This window comes from Lissotriton helveticus, chromosome 6 (genome assembly GCF_964261635.1).
Source record: "Lissotriton helveticus chromosome 6, aLisHel1.1, whole genome shotgun sequence".
Lineage (NCBI taxonomy): Eukaryota > Metazoa > Chordata > Amphibia > Caudata > Salamandridae > Lissotriton > Lissotriton helveticus.
In genome coordinates, this window is record NC_136067.1 from 164,810,098 (window position 1) to 164,831,190 (window position 21,093).

General features: G+C 49.2%; 1 protein-coding gene across 5 annotated transcripts in view; it reads left to right on the forward strand.

Moving 5' to 3' along the window:
• C6H8orf74 (chromosome 6 C8orf74 homolog) overlaps positions 1-20,409 on the forward strand; it is a 2,015,860-nt gene extending 1,995,451 nt beyond the window's left edge. For all 5 annotated transcript variants that reach the window (XM_078647559.1, XM_078647557.1, XM_078647556.1 and 2 more), the window contains 2 exons: positions 17,149-17,369; positions 20,111-20,409. In XM_078647559.1, the coding sequence (XP_078503685.1) occupies positions 17,149-17,369; positions 20,111-20,129 (240 nt within the window). In that variant the 3' untranslated portion in view covers positions 20,130-20,409. The remainder of the gene's footprint in view (positions 1-17,148; positions 17,370-20,110) is intronic.
• Positions 20,410-21,093: the final 684 nt, after the last annotated feature.

The window sequence follows — 21,093 nt, forward strand, 5'->3', positions numbered from 1 at the left end:
CTCCAGTCAAGCCTCCGCCTCCTCTTTGGCACCTTAACTTGGTTCTCACCCAGCTCATGAAGCATCCCTTTGAACCTATTCACCGGGCGGATTTTAAATTCCTCTCCTGGAAGGTGGCTCTTCTGCTAGCCTTGATATCGGCTAGGAGAGTAGGTGAATTGCAGGCGCTCACCATTCAGGAACCTTTTCTCCAATTTAAAAAGGGGACATTGATACTCTATACGAACCCAAAGTTCATACCAAAAGTGCCTTCAGACTTTCATTTGAATGAGCCGGTCATACTCAAAACTTTTTTCCCTCAACCTACTTCTCCGGCGGAAAAGTCACTCCACTCTCTGGACATTCAGAAGTGCTTAACATTTTATCTTCATCGTACTAAGGATTTCAGGAAGTCTCCTCAACTATTTGTGGCTTTTAGCGCCCCTCGTAAGGGGTTTCCCCTTTGCAAGCAGGGGATTGCTCATTGGATTTCCAGCGCTATCCAGTATTGTCACAGAGCAGCGGGTAATCCCCTTGAAGGTCAGGTCCGTGCTCACTCTACGAGGGCGATTTCTTCTTCGACAGCCCTCTTTGCTGGAGTTCCTATCCGGGAGATATGCAGAGCGGCAACCTGGAGCAGTACTCATACGTTTACAAGACATTTCTGCCTGGATTCTTTTTTTTTTTTTTTTTTTTTTTTTTTTTTTCCCAAAACCTTTATTGGAGTAAGCATAGATAAGTACAAGAATGGGCCTACAACCACACGGGCTGGCCGCTAATAACAAGACAAAATGCATGTAAGAAAATATACACCCGTGGATAGGTGCAGCTCAAGTACAGAGCGTTACTCTATAGACATCACAGAACAATTTGTATTTTTATTTTTTACAAAAAGAAAACATAAACACTAAAGGCGAATGGACGATAATTAAGGTCAGCCCAAAGAGCGGAGGGGACGGTTCCACGATCAGGAGAACACACCCAGAGCCCGGAGGCTCCAATCAAGTCGGGGAGGGGGGGGAGGGGAGCAGCGGGGAGAACCGGAAGCATAAAAAACCTTACGGAAAGGTTCCGGGAACTCTAGTCTAGGGAGAAAGGACAATCTCAGCAGTGTTTTCAAGGGGAGGGGTGCAAATACCCCCACGATAATCATTCCACTGGCCCCAAACCTTCGTCCACGCCCTGGGTCTGCCCCTGGCCACATAAACCGTCTTTTCACGAAACATGGACCAGTCCATATTGTCCTCCCACCTCGAGACCTCAGGGGGCCTGGAAGCGCCCCAGAGTTGCGCGACATCCCGCTTCGCAATCATGTAACCAAGGGTAGCCCATCTGGTCTGGGCCACAGAGTAGTCAGTGGGTTCCCATACATTCAACAGACATCTGCGAGGCTCCGGTCGCAGGGCCACCTCCGTAACAGCAGTCATCACCTCAAGCACAGCAGTCCAATAAGCAGCTATAACCGGGCACTCCCAAAGGATATGCAAAAAAGTCGCACTCAAGCCACATCCACGCTTGCATAGCCCATCCGAAGAAAAGCCCATCGTAACCAGACGCGGACCAGTGACATAGACTCGATGAAGAATCTTAAGCTGAACCAAACGGAGACGTGCAGGAATGGCCACCTCCTTGGGAGAAGAGAGCGCCGATTGCCAATCCTCGTCGTCCAGTTCCAACCCATCGCGAACCCAAGCCTCCCGAAGTCGGATCAGTAAGTCCACCCGATTATTAATCAATTTCTTGTAAATCAGAGAAATAGTGCTATCGGGAAGATGCCCATCAAGGATACGGTCCTCGAGGGGGGAAGAGTCAGGCAAGGCCTCATCAGGAACCAAGACTGAGACGAGGGCATGTCGGACCTGCAGGTAGCGAAAAAATTCCCTACCACTCAAACCATATTCCGCCTGGAGGGCCTGGAACGACTTCACACAACCATTCGAGTACACGTCACCCACCTTACAGATCCCAATCACATCCCAGCGGTCGAAACCCTTGGTAGACCAGAGTCCGCCCAAACGTTCGGATGCATAAAGCGGTGTCGCTAACGTCAATCGATCCTCCCACCCCAAACTCACACTCGCAGCCCGCCACACCGTTACTGCAATCCTGGATGGGCCCACAAGATGGCGCCCGGCCGATCGGGAATAAAGCGCTCTAGTAAAGTCCCCACCTGGAAGCTGGAGTCTGTCCATCTCGAATGCAGGATTACGACCCGGGGAAAACATCACATGATTAATGGCAGACAACTGGGAAGCCCAATAATATCGCTTGATATCGGGGAGCGCCATGCCCCCGTCATACCAGGGGATGGTGAGCTTTGCGAGTGCGATACGGGGTCGCCCATCCCATATCAACTGCCGTTGAAGACTCTCAATCTCTTGGAAATAGGTCTTAGGGATAGCGTCATAAGAGTTGTGAAGCGCGTAAAGGAATCGCGGCAAGGACATCATTTTAAACAGGGCCGCCCTGCCCAGCGGTGATAAAGGAAGCTTGCGCCAACGGGCCACATCCAGTCGCAGTCTAAGCAACGGTGGGAGGAGATTATGCTCAAAGCGGAGCGTCGGGTCCAACGTAATAAAAATCCCTAAGTACTTGAAGCCCGAATGGACCACTTGAATGGGAAGTCTACTCGGCAAGGGGGGCAAAACCCCCGAAAGAACATATACACAGGACTTGGCCCAATTAATAACGAGGCCCGAGTTGGCCCCAAAAGAAGCAAGAACATCAAACAGAACAGACAGAGATTTACGCGGGGAGGTGAGGTATAAAAGGATATCGTCCGCGTAAAGCGAAACGCGGTCCTCAAAGTCCGGAGACCAGCGAATCCCCTTGAGAGACGGTTCCCACCGGAGCCAGGCAGCCAACGGTTCCAAGGCGAGAGCAAACAGTAATGGAGACAAGGGGCATCCCTGACGGGTACCCCTGCCGAGGGTGAAAGGAGCCGAGACCCTACCATTCACCACCACTTGCGCCAGAGGTGCCGCGTACAGCAACTTGACCCAACCAATAAAATCAGGCCCAAAACCAAATTTCTCAAGAGCCGCCCAAAGATAGGGCCACTCCACCGTGTCGAAGGCCATGGATGCATCCAACGATGCCAAAATGGCCGGCTCCGTCAGAAGCCCCGCCCTCGCGATCGCGCCATGAAGACGACGTAGGTTCAGAGCCGTGTTGCGATGTGGGATAAATCCAGATTGATCCGGATGGACCAAGTCACTAATGACCGTCAAGAGACGGGTGGCCAGGAGTTTCGCCAACACCTTGGGTTCAACATTTAGTAGGGATATGGGTCTATAGGAGGAACAAAGATCACGTGGTTTGCCCTCCTTGGGGATGACAACTATCGTGGCTAGTCTCTGATCATAAGGGAGAATACCCCGTTCCCGGGACTCCAGAAACATGGCGCGGAGATACGGAGCAAGCCTATCCGGACGCAATTTGTACAATTAGATTGGCAACCCGTTCGGGCCCAATGCTTTGCCAGAACGGAGGGAACGGATGGCAGTAGCTATCTCATCAACCGTAAAGGGGGAGTCCAACGCCACACGGTCCGAATCAGAAACAATGGGCAGAGCTATATCACGCAACAGAAGGCGAGAGTCAACCACATCCCTCACAGACACAGGGGTATACACCACACGGAAGTACTCGGCAAACCGGTCAACTACCCCAATCGGGTCCGTTACACTCACACCACAGGCAGACTGAATCACGGGTACCACACGATTAGCTCTCTCCTTCTTATCCAGCCACGCCAGCAATTTACCCGCTTTATCACCCACATCATACAAACGTCCCTGTTGCTCCCGAAACATCACTTTGGCGGCATCCGTGACCAAGGACTTATAATCAAATTGTTTCAGACCCAGGGCATGGAGCTTCTCAGGCGTGACACCAGATTCCAAGCCCTCCTCCAGTACAGAAATTTCCCCCTCAAGATCAACCACTTCTCTATTCCTCACTCTCTTAGCCTCAGCAATAAGGGAGAGGGCCTGCCCACGAATCACAGTCTTAAAGGCCTCCCACAGGGACACAGCAGATGAAACCGACCCCTCGTTATCCAGAAAATACGAGTCGAGGGACTTAAGTAAAAGGGTGCGGGTCTCAGGGGAGGTAAGATACCACGGATTAATGGGAGCCACCCTGCCCGCTGCTTCCACCCCAACCTCAAAACGAAGCCAGAGCGGAGAGTGGTCAGAGATACCCCTGGGCAAGTGCACAATCTCACGCACAGCCGGGGACTGAGCCGCAGGCATCAGGAAATAATCCAGCCGAGACAAACTCCCATGGGCCCTGGAGTGAAAGGTGTACTGCAGCTGTGTAGGATGCAAAAGCCTCCAGCAGTCCACTAGGCCGAAGGTATCCAAAAAGCCACCCAACCACTGCTGAGCCGCCGGGGTATCCCTAGGAGGGTGGCGATCATGAATGCCAGAGACTACCGAATTGAAGTCACCAGCCAGAAAGAGAGTACTATCAGGAAGGTCCAACAAGACACGGCCCAAATCTGAAAAGGTGGAAGTCTGCAAGCCGGGGGGCACATAAACAGTTAATAAGGAAAGGGTACGGCCTTCATACCGACACACAAGGACAGCATACCGCCCCCGGTCATCCTGTATAACATCATCAATAGCCAGGGGGAGGGAAGCCCGAATGAGGATACCCACACCCCTGGAACCCGAGGTGAACCCCGAATGTGCTACGAGGCGATAGCCCCACCTGTTCATTGCATGACAGACATTGCCTATCAAATGAGTCTCCTGCAGGAAAACAACGTCAGGAGATAAACGTCGTATACATTTCAACACCACACTGCGTTTGATACGATCACCTAGACCATTAACGTTCCACGAAACAAATCTCAACCCGCTACCCCCCATCCCACCCGACAAAGCCCAAACCCCCCATCAATGAGCACGACCACAAAAAGCTATTCAAATACAGAATAAAGTCGCCTTGAACACAGAACATACAAACAATGAACTTCCCAACCACCCACCCCCCAAATAACAGGAAAACACCCCCCACCCTGCACCCCTGCAAAAAGCTAAAAAGCCACCCCAACCTGCAGTGTGCCTGTCGCCCAAGAACCCCTATTCTACACGAAGACCCCGGAGGAGGAAAGGCTCCGGCCCACCCGCCCCCCGATCAAGAAATAACGAGAATAAGACCATACATCAAAACACATATGAGGTAGAGGAACATAGGCTTACATCCCTGGAAAAGTCATACAAAACAAGGCATCAGTCAAAAACGAAACGTTTAGCTCTCAACACCACCTTCAGCACCGCCCGGGTGGGCTTCGGACTCAGTCTCAGGAGGTCGATTAGGCAGGGAGTCCAGCCAGTCATTCACAGCCTCTGGCCGATCAAAAAAGAAAGTTCGATCACCATGCTCCACCCGCAGCCTGGTCGGAAAGAGCATTGCGTAACGCATCCCCAAGTCCCTAAGACGTTTCTTGGCACCACGAAATCCCATCCGCTGCTTCTGGACCTGTTGGGAAAAGTCCGGATAAAAGTTCACCGTGGCATTTTCAAAGGCTACTGGGCCCTTCGCCCGCGAGGCTTGCAGGATAGCGTCCCGATCTCTGTAGTGGAAAAGCTTGGCAACAATAGGTCTCGGCGGGGCGCCAGGCTTGCCCTGGCCCCCCGGAACACGATGTGCGCGCTCCACTGCGAAAAATTTACTAAGGCCAGACGGTGAAAGGTGATTCTGGATAAGATCTTCAACCAGGAGATCAACCGAGTGAGGTTCTGGATTCTCCGGCACACCAACCACGCGAACATTACAGCGACGCGCCCTGTTCTCAAAATCCTCCAAGCGCCGGGTCATGAAATCGTTCACCCTGCGGAGATTGCCAATCTCCGTCTGAATATCAGAGACGTCCGTCGTGAGGCTGGAAGATTTGATATCCAACGATTTCACCTTTTCGTTCGTCTTGGAGAGATCGGCTCGAATCAAATTGACCTCAATCGCCACAGTGTCCAATTTGTGGGCCAAAGTTTCATACTGGTGGCCGATGGATTCCCTCATGCCAGAAATGGCGCCCATGATGTCTTGCAAGGAGGGCTCCGGCGACGCATCTAGTACTTGGTCCGACGCAGTGGGACCGGGCAGGGCAGCTCCGGGGGACCCCTTAGAGTGGGTATAACGATCCATGACATTAGATTGAACCGGACACCCGCGCAGAGGTGCCTTCGTCTTGCGCGTCTCTCGGTCCCCTCTGCCCGCCATTTTGAAGATGCGTCACAAGCAATGTCACCAGGGTCGACAGGCCGAGCACCAGAAACGGAGGCCCCTGGACCAAAGGACTACAAGAGATGTAGCACCAGGATAGATGCAGCCCACTCCAGAAACAGTGCAGCCAAGGGCCAAACAACCTACGTGGAGAGCGGCCGCAGCTCTGGCCCAGCCCTCTCACCAATGTCCCAGTCCGAGGCAGAAACGAAACCGAAACTTAAGAGGGGGTCTCACACGTCCAATCCCCCTGCCGTTGTTGTTCAACTCCAAGACGGCCACCAAACCTCACCCAGTCCCGGGCGCACTTCGAGGGCGGAGCCCAAAAGTTCAAGTGAACATAATTCAGACACCCAATGTCCAAATTCGTTTATGAAAAGTCCAGGTAGATCAGCCCAACGTCCTCTATATGAATCCTCGCAAAAATCAGGATTAAATCAGGATATTAAGCCGGGAGCGGCGGGGGTCCGGGGAGCGCTGTGCTCCCGCGGCCATCTCGGATGCCCGCCAAGCTCCTCCCTCTGCCTGGATTCTTTAACACAGGGTGACACAGCAGTGAGCCAGGCATTCCTGAGGAACCTCTTTCATTGAGTGGTGAGCTTTCCCTTTCTACCCTCCTTCCGTTTTTTTCTGCTTATGCTCTTGGCACATTTTTGGATGTTCATTTGCTTGTTTCTTCCTTTTTTCCTTATGTTTACAAATGTGTTTAATTTCCATTGACTTTTGATGTTAATGCTTCTAATGGTCGAATAAGGAATCAAGATTCAAAAAATGTGCTCATAACTGCTTGCTACTCTGATTCAAGCATGGGAATCTATGAAAATTCCAATACTGGAGTAAGATAACAAGTTACTTACCTGTAACTTTGATTCTCCAGTATTGGAAACTTTCATGGATTCCCATGCGGCCCACCCTCCTTCCCTGGGAAAGCTCAGCCTTCAGCAGTTTAAGTTATACTTTTACACTACGGCTACGAAAATCTGAGGGTCTGAGGTTCTCTCAGGAAGGTTCTACAGGGTGAGGCTAATCTGATTAATTGTTCATTTTATTTGGTCTCTTTTACAAAACAAGCATTTACAATGCAACGATTTCGCCTTTGCAAAAGTTTGAGCTATTGGCATTGTAAATGACAAACTTTTTATTTATGTGTTGGTTTTGAAAACAGATAAATAAATGGCATTGTCAATTACAATGGCAATAGCTTAATCTCTCGCAAATGCGAGACCTGGCACATGGAGACACATACCGACTGTCATATAAATAAAAGAACAGGCACACTGACACTGCCACAGATACACATACAGAAGCAAATACACAAAGATGGACAAAGACTTGAGCACAGCGGCAAGAACACACTCAGGCCATCGAAAGTCCCAGTGCACAAACACAGAAACTCAAATGGACGCAAACTGATATTCCCAGTGAAAAAAAAATAACACATTTATCCAGCACACACAACGTTACCAGCCTACGCATACACAAACATACAGAAACGTGAGCCCCGCCAGGAAAACTAAACATGCAGAGACGAGTACCGAGTTATGTTACGCTAGTTGACGCCATGGGGGTGGTGATACCGGGTATTACCAGTAGGGCAGCGCCCATAATGCACCAGTGTGGGGTCATTGGTACTCGGTGTGGCCTGTCAAACATATCCCACGCTGCACCTCCGTGTAATATCCGATGGCGGTGCTGACTGCGGCTAGTCGGGCAGAGCTCGTGCTAAACCAGTGTCAAGGCTCTGGCCCTGTGCGGTCTGTGGCCTTTCGGACTCCGTCCATACTGCACCCATCTGGGGCCATGGAGGGAATGCCTCGTGCGGCTGCTCGGCATAAGCCACAGTACACAAGTTTAGTGTCCGTAGCATACCCTATATATATTTCACCAATGCAGGTGTCAGGGTTCCGACCTCAGTGTGCCGCTGTCCGCGCAATGCGTGACAAACGGCACGCCACTCGGACCGAACTACAATACCCAGTAGCAATGCGGTGACGTAGCGCAAGGACGTCCATCACGCACACACACCAGGAATCAAATAGAGAGGCGGAAGCAAAGGAAGACGCCGATAATTCTAGCAGAGATTGTGCCGTGGTCGGTAAGAGGCTTCGCTGCGTGACCGTGAGTATCCAAAACCCCCCTTGTTTTTGAATGCTTTGAGTGGCGCCCGGCTGGGTGTCACATATTGAGAAAGAAGCCGGCTGGTCCGAGATACACGCGGAGGTGTGTCTCAGGCTCGGTATAACGAACTTTGGTTATACGAGTATACTGCGTGTTTGTTTCCCTGTTGGACGAGAGGAGCAACGGCTCTCTCATGCAGGGAACATAAGTTTGGAAGACTTGTAAAGGAGACGGTAGAGGTCCGTTTCAATGCAATTAGTTTGGAACATTTCAAACATCGCTTTTGGTTAAGGCGATATCCAAAACCGTCTTAATTACTTTTCGCCTCATTTTGGCAACAGTGACTAATCCTACAGGAAGGATTCTTACCTATTCACGAACATTGTGTGAAGCAAGACAGGATCGTTGGTGATTTAAACCTACAGTGTCCTATTTTCGTTTCTTTATGTGCACAACCTTTTTGTATTCTTTCATCCAGTACAGGAGAGAAAATTCCCTGGGGGGGGGTGGTACACAGAGAGCATGAGCAGCCCAAGTCAGAACACAGCAGTATGTGGTAGGTCATGAATGAAAGATGCTGTGTGTGCAACCCTATTGATATTCCGAATTGCTATATCCTGTTTATTGTTCTTTTCTAGTTGGTTGCAGTCTCTGGTCAAACCCTACGCCTATCTCTCCTGTATATACCGCCTACATTATTTTCCTTTTCAGGTAGGGGTTATGTGACAAAAGTGACTTCAAAAACGTTGGTAGTGATAGGAATCCACTGAGGTTACGAGGGGGGGTTTCTTCTAATTGCAGTGTCTTTTGTTGTTACAGATCTCCCTCCCCGCTGTCTCCTTCCTTTCCCGCGCTCACGGAATGGTTCTGTGAGTCTGTGGATAACGTCAGGCTCCGGAATTGTTGTGTGGGTGTGGGTTTGGACTTTTCTACACAGTCCCGAGGAGTATATCGACGGTGCCTGACAGAATTATCGGCCCAAGAATACTATCCTCCTCTTGGCTGTGTTGAAAAGTGATGGCCACGCTTGATGATGTATTGGCAGCTTTGGTCTTGGTTCAAACGGAGCTGGCTGCTTCCAATAGAGAAGTGGCGGCTTCCAGAACTGAGAACGCTCAATTAAGGGCTAGGATGGATAGGATGCAGGGGAATCCCTTCGATGTAGGGGCTCAAACTACACCCACCCCCTCCTTAGTCGTGGAAATGCCCACTCAGATACCGCTAGCTCCCCCTGAGAGGTTCTATGGGGACGTCAAGAAGGTTCAAGTTTTTCTTACTCAAGTGTTATTGCACTTTATTTGCAAACCGAAGATGTTTTCGACTAACCAGGCACGGGTGGCTTTTCTCATCTCCTACCTTGGGGGGAGGCAGCTCAATGGGCTGTACCAGTGGTTAGGAGAGATGACCCCCTGCTCTATGATTGGGACGAATTCAGAGTAGAGTTCGAGAAAACGTTTAATCGTAGAGCCGAAACGTTTTCAGCAGACAGAGAGCTGTTGGTCCTTAAACAAGGCCATTCTGAATTAGTGACATACCTGAACAGTTTCCGTCGCCTGGTAGCCAAAACGGATTGGCCTGAAGCAAAACAGTCAGCGTTATTCTATCAAGGCTTGTGCGATGAAATGAAGGATGTGTTGGCACACATCGACCCTCAGCCTCGCACATGTTCCGCTCTTATTGACCTTGCTCTACGCCTGGATCACAGGATTAGGGAATGAAAAGGTGAACTGAAAAAGAAAGATCCAACAGTGGCGGCCTATGATAGAGGAGGAGGAGAAAAAACCACCTTGTCATCTGACTCCATGGAAATCGGAGCAGTCAGGGCTGCATTAACCCTCAACGAAAAAGAATATCGTCGGAAGAACGGTCTCTGCTTATATTGCGGCAGGAAGGGACATTTCCTAAGGGATTGCCCAGTGAAACCCAAGACCGGCAAATATAAAACAGGACAGGCAGCAGCAGGAGCTTCTGACAAAAAAGCGGAAAACTCCAGTGCTTGAGAGAGAACGGAGGGGGACTCTCAAGCAAGACCATCATCCCTTCGATCACTCCTGGTTGCGAGCAAGAAAGGAACCACGTGTTTTTGGCCATGTCCCTGATGGTTGATTCGGGAGAAAAAGAAATTAACGCGATGGTGGACTTTGGGGCGACTGGTTGCTTCATGGATTACACCGAAGCCACAAGATTGGGCATTCAGCTCATCACCAAAAAACAGCCCGAACTGGTATATGCTGTGGATGGTAGCGAGTTGATAGCAGGACCTATAAAGTATCATACTCCAGAGTATAGACTAGTGCACAACGACACACATCAGAAAACTATCACATTCAAGATCATTCAAGCCCCACAATATGGTGTCATATTAGGATTGCCCTGGCTCCAAAAACATGAACCTCATATTCATTGGACCTCCAAGACGATCAGTTTTGTTTCTGATTTCTGCAAAGAGCAGTGCATGGTAACAACGGATGGCCCATCACGGAATCTGGCCTTGCTACATAATGTCGCCACGGCCGCAGAAAAGGAAGTGGTGTTACCTTCTTGTTATTCTGCCTTTGAGAGGGTGTTCAGTGACACACAAGCGGAAGAACTCCCTCCACATAGGCCCTTTGATTGTCGGATCGACCTCATTCCGGGATCCATCGTTCCAAACGGACGGCTATATGCCCTTACAGTGCCTGAAAACGACTATCTGCGCACTTATCTGGACAAGTATTTGGCCATCGGGTACATCCGTCCGTCAAGATCACCTGCTTCGTCTCCTTTGTTTTTTATCCCCAAGGCGAACGGAGAGAAGAGATGCTGTATCGACTGTCGCGCCCTCAATTCCATCACTATAAAAAACCAATACCCGCTTCCATTGATCCCGGTTTTATTGGAACAAGTCAGAGCAGCAAAGAAATACACAAAGCTCGACTTGAGAGGAGCATACCATCTGGTTCGCATAAAACGGGGGGATGAATGGAAAACAGCCTTCAAGACGCGGTACAGGCTCTTCGAGTATTTGGTGATGCCCTTCGGGCTTTGTAACGCCCCCGCCGTCTTTCAGTTTTTTCTGAACGAGGTGTTGAGAGAATTCCTGGATATCTTTGTTGTCGTGTACATCGACGACATCTTGGTGTATTCCGACTCAACAGAGGAACACCGCAAGCATGTCAGTAAGGTGTTGGGGGCCTTGGAACATCATCGTCTCTTTTGCAAGATCACGAAATGCGAATTTCACGTAACCACCGTCGAATTTCTGGGGGTAATGCTCACCCCGTCCGGTCAGGTTATGGCAGAAAGAAAAGTTAAAGCTATCCGAGAGTGGCCACGTCCATGCACTGTTAAGGACATCCAGTGCCTTTTGGGATTCGCTAATTTTATAGACGTTTTATCTCTGGTTTTTCTGCTTTGGTTACCCCCTTGACCTGTCTCACAAGAAAGAACGTTCCTTTCCTCTGGGATCGTGAAGCACAATGCGCTTTTGATGGATTGAAGGATGCTTTCACACGGGCTCCTGTCTTGACCCATGCCAATCCGGAACTCCCCTTTGTAGTGGAAGCCGATGCCTCTGAAGTAGCGTTAGGGGCTGTACTATCCCAAAGACACAAGACCACCGGTAAGCTGCACCCCATCGCTTTCATGTCTCGGAAACTTAGTCCTGCAGAGATCAACTACACAATAGCTGAAAAGGAACTGCTTGCGATAAGGGATGCATTTCTGGAGTGGAGACATTGGCTTTTAGGAGGGGCGCATGAGGTTACTGTATATACTGACCATCGCAATCTGCAATTCATCAGAGCAGCCCATCATCCTACCCCCAGGCAGCTACGCTGGATGATGTTCTTTGAAGAATATCGGTTCACGGTTACCTTCAGACCCGGGGTACACAACAAAAAGGCTGACGCTCTGACCCGGCAAGAAAATCCCACCATGCATGCTATAACCCCGCATCGATCCATCATAGATCCCTCTAAAGTGGTAGGGGTTACACAGTCAAGGGACTTCCTGCAGGCAGTCCGTTCAGGGATACAGTCTTGTGTCTGGAGAACATGGCTCCGCAGACATCCGGAGTGGAGGATAAAGCAAGGAGTGGCCATGAAAGGGTCACAGGTCCTTGTACCTACCAAGGCTTTGCAAAAAACTGTGTTCAACTGGTGTCATGATACACCTAGTGCGGGACATATGGGATGGGCAAAGACACTCGAGAAGGCTTTGAGACAGTTTTGGTGGCCTTCCATACGTCTCGATATGAACCTTTGGGGAAAGAATTGTGTGACGTGTGCTCGCATGAAATCTGACCGACAACAGCCTCAAGGCTATTTGCAACCTCTACCCACTCCTGAAGCACCTTGGGAGAGTTTCTCTGTGGACTTCATTGTTGGCCTCCCCAAGGACCAAGGCAAAACAGCCATTCTGGTTGTAGTGGATTTTCTCACAAAGATGGGTCATTTTATAGCATGTGACCAGGTCCCTACAGCAGGTTGTTTAGCCCATCTCCTACTAACACACGTGGTGAGGTTACATGGTCTCCCGAAGTGCATAGTGTCAGACAGAGGGGCTCAGTTCACTGCACGCTTTTGGAAGGTCTGGTGTGAGGCATTACACGTTTCTTCTTCCTTATCCACTAGTTTCCACCCTCGGTCCGATGGCCAAACGGAGAGACTCAACCAGTCCTTAAAACAATATCTCCGTTGTTATGTTCAGGCGGATACGGATTCATGGGTTGATTGGCTGTGGGTGGCGGAACTGGCATACAACAGCACACAACACTCGTCCACAGGTCATTCACCCTTCTTCAGTTCATACGGGCATCATCCTAGAGTTAATCCCCTAGTACTACCTAGTGACACGGTGAGGCTGCCAGATGTCAAGTCAAGATTGGTGCGCATTCGCAGAGTACTTCTGGAGACGCGCAGGAATCTTGAGCGGGCCAAGGGGAAGTACAAAGCACAGGCAGACAAACATCGCAGGCCGTGCCCTGTATACAAGCCGGGTGACCTGGTGTGGTTGTCTACCAAACACATTAGATTTCGTAAACATAGTGTGTTTAATCCCAGGTTCATAGGCCCTTATAGGGTGGTGAAACGGGTGAATCAGGTGGCGGTGAAGTTGCGATTGCCTGCTCACTTTAAGATCCATCCCGTGTTCCACGTGTCTTTGTTGAAGCCCTCTGTTATCCCTGTCCGTCGCGTTCCCTTGCCTGTGTGGGTGCGGAGTGAATGCGAATATGAGGTGCGGAAGATCCTTGATTCCCGGTGGGTGAGAGGCCGTTTGCAGTACCTGATATCCTGGAAGGGCTATGGCCAGGAGAATTCCTGGGAGCCGTCGGGTTCGGTGCATGCTCCCAGACTTGTGTCTCGTTTCCATGAGCTGCATCCCGCCAGGCCCGCTCTCGGACAGCGTCCCTTGTGAAGGGAGATGTACTGTCAGGGTTCCGACCTCAGTGTGCCGCTGTCCGCGCAATGCGTGACAAACGGCACGCCACTCGGACCGAACTACAATACCCAGTAGCAATGCGGTGACGTAGCGCAAGGACGTCCATCACGCACACACACCAGGAATCAAATAGAGAGGCGGAAGCAAAGGAAGACGCCGATAATTCTAGCAGAGATTGTGCCGTGGTCGGTAAGAGGGTTGGCTGCGTGACCGTGAGTATCCAAAACCCCCCTTGTTTTTGAATGCTTTGAGTGGCGCCCGGCTGGGTGTCACATATTGAGAAAGAAGCCGGCTGGTCCGAGATACACGCGGAGGTGTGTCTCAGGCTCGGTATAACGAACTTTGGTTATACGAGTATACTGCGTGTTTGTTTCCCTGTTGGACGAGAGGAGCAACGGCTCTCTCATGCAGGGAACATAAGTTTGGAAGACTTGTAAAGGAGACGGTAGAGGTCCGTTTCAATGCAATTAGTTTGGAACATTTCAAACATCGCTTTTGGTTAAGGCGATATCCAAAAGCCGTCCTAATTACTTTTAGCCTCATTTTGGCAACAGTGACTAATCCTACAGGAAGGATTCTTACCTATTCACGAACATTGAGTGAAGCAAGACAGGATCGTTGGTGATTTAAACCTACAGTGTCCTATTTTCGTTTCTTTATGTGCACAACCTTTTTGTATTCTTTCATCCAGTACAGGAGAGAAAATTCCCTGGGGGGGGGGGGGGGTAGTACACAGAGAGCATGAGCAGCCCAAGTCAGAACACAGCAGTATGTGGTAGGTCATGAATGAAAGATGCTGTGTGTGCAACCCTATTGATATTCCGAATTGCTATATCCTGTTTATTGTTCTTTTCTAGTTGGTTGCAGTCTCTGGTCAAACCCTACGCCTATCTCTCCTGTATATACCGCCTACATTATTTTCCTTTTCAGGTAGGGGTTATGTGACAAAAGTGACTTCAAAACGTTGGTAGTGATTGGAATCCACTGAGGTTACGAGGGGGGGGGTTTCTTCTAATTGCAGTGTCTTTTGTCGTTACAGATCTCCCTCCCCGCTGTCCCCTTCCTTTCCCGCGCTCGCGGAATGGTTCTGTGAGTCTGTGGATAACGTCAGGCTCCGGAATTGTTGTGTGGGTGTGGGTTTGGACTTTTCTACACAGTCCCGAGGAGTATATCGACGGTGCCTGACAGCAGGTACTGGCTGCAACCGATCGGGTATTAATGCGGTGCCGGTTGAGGCCGCAGCAGGCCAGACAGGCAAAGACCATTCTGAGCCAGTGTGGGTCTTGAACTGTGACGCTAGTGCTGCATGCAGGTGATCAGCCCCAGCCCACACTGCATCAGCGTGGGTATGTATTGCCAGACGTGGACTGTCAAGCACAACAGCCCACGCTGCACAAATGTGGGGGTCTGTGGGGCGTACCACTGCAGACTGAATGAAACCTGCACCAGAATGAGCTCTCTGCAGCCGGTGCTGGGTGCGGCTGGTCGATGTGAGCCCACACTGCAGCAGCAGCACACAGGCCAGCTGCCTCCGAGCCCGAGCTGCGTGCCGCGGAGCAGGCTGTGCCAGCACCGCAGCAGGACAGGCCATCGGCCAGCATGCCGCTGCTAGTGCCTGCTGCGTGTGGTAGAGCTCAGCCCATACTAACACATTTATCTAGCACACATAACGTTACCAGCCTACGCATACGCACACATACAGAAACGTGAGCCCCGCCAGGAAAACTAAACATGCAGAGACGAGTACCGAGTTATGTTACGCTAGTTGACGCCATGGGGGTGGTGATACCGGGTATTACCAGTAGGGCAGCGCCCATAATGCACCAGTGTGGGGTCAGTCACTCGAAACAAGGAAAGCGGATCCCAAATACGACACCAACCGTCCGCTACTTAGGCGAATCAACCATGTATTTATCCACTCATTATAGCTAATCTTCAACGGATGTCATTGTCCGTAATTTTAGCACTTACGGGTCACGTTTAACAGCAAATCTCAAAGCTCAACGTATTGCAGTAGTCGCCTGGGAGTGGGCGGTACTACCAATGTATAAAGTCATCTAGCATTGGAGTATTAGGAGCACCCCAGCCAATCATAGTTCGTCGCACAGAATTCCTATGTGCTGATTGGCTCCTGAGTCCGAACGTGTTGTCTGCGTCCACCCTTCCTGGAGTGACTGGGGCTAACTAAGGCTTAGTTGGAATCTCAGCTGATCCGAGTTAATTAGTTAATTTACCGGTTTGTGATTGTGTGTTTCCGGGTGTACAGTTCAAGTTTCACTAATGCCGCGCTGCAGGTGATAGAAGTAGCTGGACCGTCACTTGCCTACTTAACAACTCTCAACCGGGCATGTCCCTTACACCTTTTTTGTGTGGCTCGAGCGGAGCGTGAGAGCCTTGCATTGTGTGCCGCCGGGGTACGGGAGAGCGCGAGAGGTTGCTAAGTCAATGCACGATATAGAGTGAGAAAAGTTGTCCATTTGAAACTGTTTGGTCACGCTTAATATGGTTATATCAGACCTGTTTTAATGGACATGGCAATGTTTTAATTCTATGGTCCGAGATGTTTTAAAAGGGCAAAAAGTAAGTGGTTTTATTTCTAACAAAGCAGCATAGGACTTTAGAACAAGCGGCACTTCAAACTTGTAAAAACGAGACGAGAGCGACGGAGAAGAGCTGGTGGCGTGTTTTTCGTGCTCTCCCCTTCCCATTGGCTGGAAGGTAAAATTCCAGCCAATGGGAAGAGGAGAGGGCGGGACTTAAAAAAAGACCCAGAAACGCCCCCGATTCACGTTCCGACGGGGAAAGGGTGATTGACAGCCAATCTCTTCCAATGGCTAGCCTCAATTTATGGAGCTAGCCAATGGAAGAAGGGGCGGGTTCAAGTCCCCCATACTGTTCTAACATTAGATTTCGCCTGCGCGAAAGCTGCTGCGCAGCGGACGCCAGGCGAAACCTAAAGAGGTGGATATGTTACAAAATTAGAATGGGCCTAGGTCTGGTTTCTTCTTTTGTAATGGTTTCTAGTGCTATTTTAAAATATACAGGGGACCCCCATCTTGACGACGGGGAATGATTCAAGCATGGGAATCTATGAAAGCTTCCAATACTGGAGAACCAAAGTTACAGGTAAGTAACTTGTTTTCATTTAACCCAGATCTCTTGACTGGGGGTGAATGTGTTGATTTGTTCTGCATGCCATCCATTAATTGTGTCTCTTTTGCTTTCTCGCCCTAAGTGTGCCGGGTATGCCCAGACATGGGTCCCGGGCTCACTGTGCCACTAGATTCAAGCTATCCTGGCTGATGAGTCTTGTACAAATAGCGATGAAAAAAATATGTATTAAATATTTAAATGAGCCAGAAAGTTAATTATTATTATTGTTCATGTCTCCTTTAGCTTTTGGAAAAAGTTGTGAAAGATGCAATCAGAGGACAAGTCGAAATTGCAAAAGACAGTCTGCAGGAAGAAGTAAAGATGACCTATGAAATCCTTGAACTACAGTTAAGGAAAAAGTCTCTAAAACCACCCCTTGAATATCCGCCATCAGTCTCGAGCACTAAAGCATCCAAAGCTGAAACTGTAAAGAAGCAACGGAAAAGCAAATCACCTAAAAAGAAGTAATTTACTTAGTTGTATTCTTTGAAATCGTTTGCTTTAGTCTGCAAAATAAATGTTTGTGGTTTTAGCATAAAACACAGAGAGCATGAGCAGCCCAAGTCAGAACACAGCAGTATGTGGTAGGTCATGAATGAAAGATGCTGTGTGTGCAACCCTATTGATATTCCGAATTGCTATATCCTGTTTATTGTTCTTTTCTAGTTGGTTGCAGTCTCTGGTCAAACCCTACGCCTATCTCTCCTGTATATACCGCCTACATTATTTTCCTTTTCAGGTAGGGGTTATGTGACAAAAGTGACTTCAAAACGTTGGTAGTGATTGGAATCCACTGAGGTTACGAGGGGGGGGGTTTCTTCTAATTGCAGTGTCTTTTGTCGTTACAGATCTCCCTCCCCGCTGTCCCCTTCCTTTCCCGCGCTCGCGGAATGGTTCTGTGAGTCTGTGGATAACGTCAGGCTCCGGAATTGTTGTGTGGGTGTGGGTTTGGACTTTTCTACACAGTCCCGAGGAGTATATCGACGGTGCCTGACAGCAGGTACTGGCTGCAACCGATCGGGTATTAATGCGGTGCCGGTTGAGGCCGCAGCAGGCCAGACAGGCAAAGACCATTCTGAGCCAGTGTGGGTCTTGAACTGTGACGCTAGTGCTGCATGCAGGTGATCAGCCCCAGCCCACACTGCATCAGCGTGGGTATGTATTGCCAGACGTGGACTGTCAAGCACAACAGCCCACGCTGCACAAATGTGGGGGTCTGTGGGGCGTACCACTGCAGACTGAATGAAACCTGCACCAGAATGAGCTCTCTGCAGCCGGTGCTGGGTGCGGCTGGTCGATGTGAGCCCACACTGCAGCAGCAGCACACAGGCCAGCTGCCTCCGAGCCCGAGCTGCGTGCCGCGGAGCAGGCTGTGCCAGCACCGCAGCAGGACAGGCCATCGGCCAGCATGCCGCTGCTAGTGCCTGCTGCGTGTGGTAGAGCTCAGCCCATACTAACACATTTATCTAGCACACATAACGTTACCAGCCTACGCATACGCACACATACAGAAACGTGAGCCCCGCCAGGAAAACTAAACATGCAGAGACGAGTACCGAGTTATGTTACGCTAGTTGACGCCATGGGGGTGGTGATACCGGGTATTACCAGTAGGGCAGCGCCCATAATGCACCAGTGTGGGGTCAGTCACTCGAAACAAGGAAAGCGGATCCCAAATACGACACCAACCGTCCGCTACTTAGGCGAATCAACCATGTATTTATCCACTCATTATAGCTAATCTTCAACGGATGTCATTGTCCGTAATTTTAGCACTTACGGGTCACGTTTAACAGCAAATCTCAAAGCTCAACGTATTGCAGTAGTCGCCTGGGAGTGGGCGGTACTACCAATGTATAAAGTCATCTAGCATTGGAGTATTAGGAGCACCCCAGCCAATCATAGTTCGTCGCACAGAATTCCTATGTGCTGATTGGCTCCTGAGTCCGAACGTGTTGTCTGCGTCCACCCTTCCTGGAGTGACTGGGGCTAACTAAGGCTTAGTTGGAATCTCAGCTGATCCGAGTTAATTAGTTAATTTACCGGTTTGTGATTGTGTGTTTCCGGGTGTACAGTTCAAGTTTCACTAATGCCGCGCTGCAGGTGATAGAAGTAGCTGGACCGTCACTTGCCTACTTAACAACTCTCAACCGGGCATGTCCCTTACACCTTTTTTGTGTGGCTCGAGCGGAGCGTGAGAGCCTTGCATTGTGTGCCGCCGGGGTACGGGAGAGCGCGAGAGGTTGCTAAGTCAATGCACGATATAGAGTGAGAAAAGTTGTCCATTTGAAACTGTTTGGTCACGCTTAATATGGTTATATCAGACCTGTTTTAATGGACATGGCAATGTTTTAATTCTATGGTCCGAGATGTTTTAAAAGGGCAAAAAGTAAGTGGTTTTATTTCTAACAAAGCAGCATAGGACTTTAGAACAAGCGGCACTTCAAACTTGTAAAAACGAGACGAGAGCGACGGAGAAGAGCTGGTGGCGTGTTTTTCGTGCTCTCCCCTTCCCATTGGCTGGAAGGTAAAATTCCAGCCAATGGGAAGAGGAGAGGGCGGGACTTAAAAAAAGACCCAGAAACGCCCCCGATTCACGTTCCGACGGGGAAAGGGTGATTGACAGCCAATCTCTTCCAATGGCTAGCCTCAATTTATGGAGCTAGCCAATGGAAGAAGGGGCGGGTTCAAGTCCCCCATACTGTTCTAACATTAGATTTCGCCTGCGCGAAAGCTGCTGCGCAGCGGACGCCAGGCGAAACCTAAAGAGGTGGATATGTTACAAAATTAGAATGGGCCTAGGTCTGGTTTCTTCTTTTGTAATGGTTTCTAGTGCTATTTTAAAATATACAGGGGACCCCCATCTTGACGACGGGGAATGATTCAAGCATGGGAATCTATGAAAGCTTCCAATACTGGAGAACCAAAGTTACAGGTAAGTAACTTGTTTTCATTTAACCCAGATCTCTTGACTGGGGGTGAATGTGTTGATTTGTTCTGCATGCCATCCATTAATTGTGTCTCTTTTGCTTTCTCGCCCTAAGTGTGCCGGGTATGCCCAGACATGGGTCCCGGGCTCACTGTGCCACTAGATTCAAGCTATCCTGGCTGATGAGTCTTGTACAAATAGCGATGAAAAAAATATGTATTAAATATTTAAATGAGCCAGAAAGTTAATTATTATTATTGTTCATGTCTCCTTTAGCTTTTGGAAAAAGTTGTGAAAGATGCAATCAGAGGACAAGTCGAAATTGCAAAAGACAGTCTGCAGGAAGAAGTAAAGATGACCTATGAAATCCTTGAACTACAGTTAAGGAAAAAGTCTCTAAAACCACCCCTTGAATATCCGCCATCAGTCTCGAGCACTAAAGCATCCAAAGCTGAAACTGTAAAGAAGCAACGGAAAAGCAAATCACCTAAAAAGAAGTAATTTACTTAGTTGTATTCTTTGAAATCGTTTGCTTTAGTCTGCAAAATAAATGTTTGTGGTTTTAGCATAATGAACTCGTCATCTTGAGATTCCATTATTTTATGTGTCCAAGTGGGAACTTTCGTGCATGCGTTCAAAAGGATACCGAAACTCTCACGTGTTCAATATTATTGCACACTCACCTCTTCAGTAGGAGTTTTATCACTTACATGTTCTGTCATCAAAACAATGACAAATAATATTACTTCCACTTCCAAGAGGAAATGTAAACCTCAAAGTACTGTGCTCGATAGAGTAAATGCCATATAATATTTGAGTAAGGAATTGCATGATTACAAGGCTAAATTTGTACAAACCCTGTTTGTGAATTGCAATTTCCTTTACAACTCGTATATAAGTGGGTTGTGTTTAATTTTGCACCAATTTTAAATGGATTTGTTCTTCGCTCCAATGAGAGGAAGCAGCTTGAGACTGTACCTGCTGTTGAAAAGAGCCTTTTATTTGTGCTGGGCTAGAGCACGTACAAGCCATTTGAAAATTATTGGCACTCTATGGCACACCAATTTACATTGTAGCAAGCCATGCAGGTTGGCAGCACACCCAAGTGAGAGTTTTATTCAGGGGCGGCTCCTCCACTAGAGCGGAGGAGCATCGCCCCACTGCTTTCTCGCCGTGCGAGAAGCAGAAACATAAAACGGTAAAACTATAATTTTATGTTTCTGCTTCTCGCTCTGTGAGAAAACAGAAGGGTTTGGTTG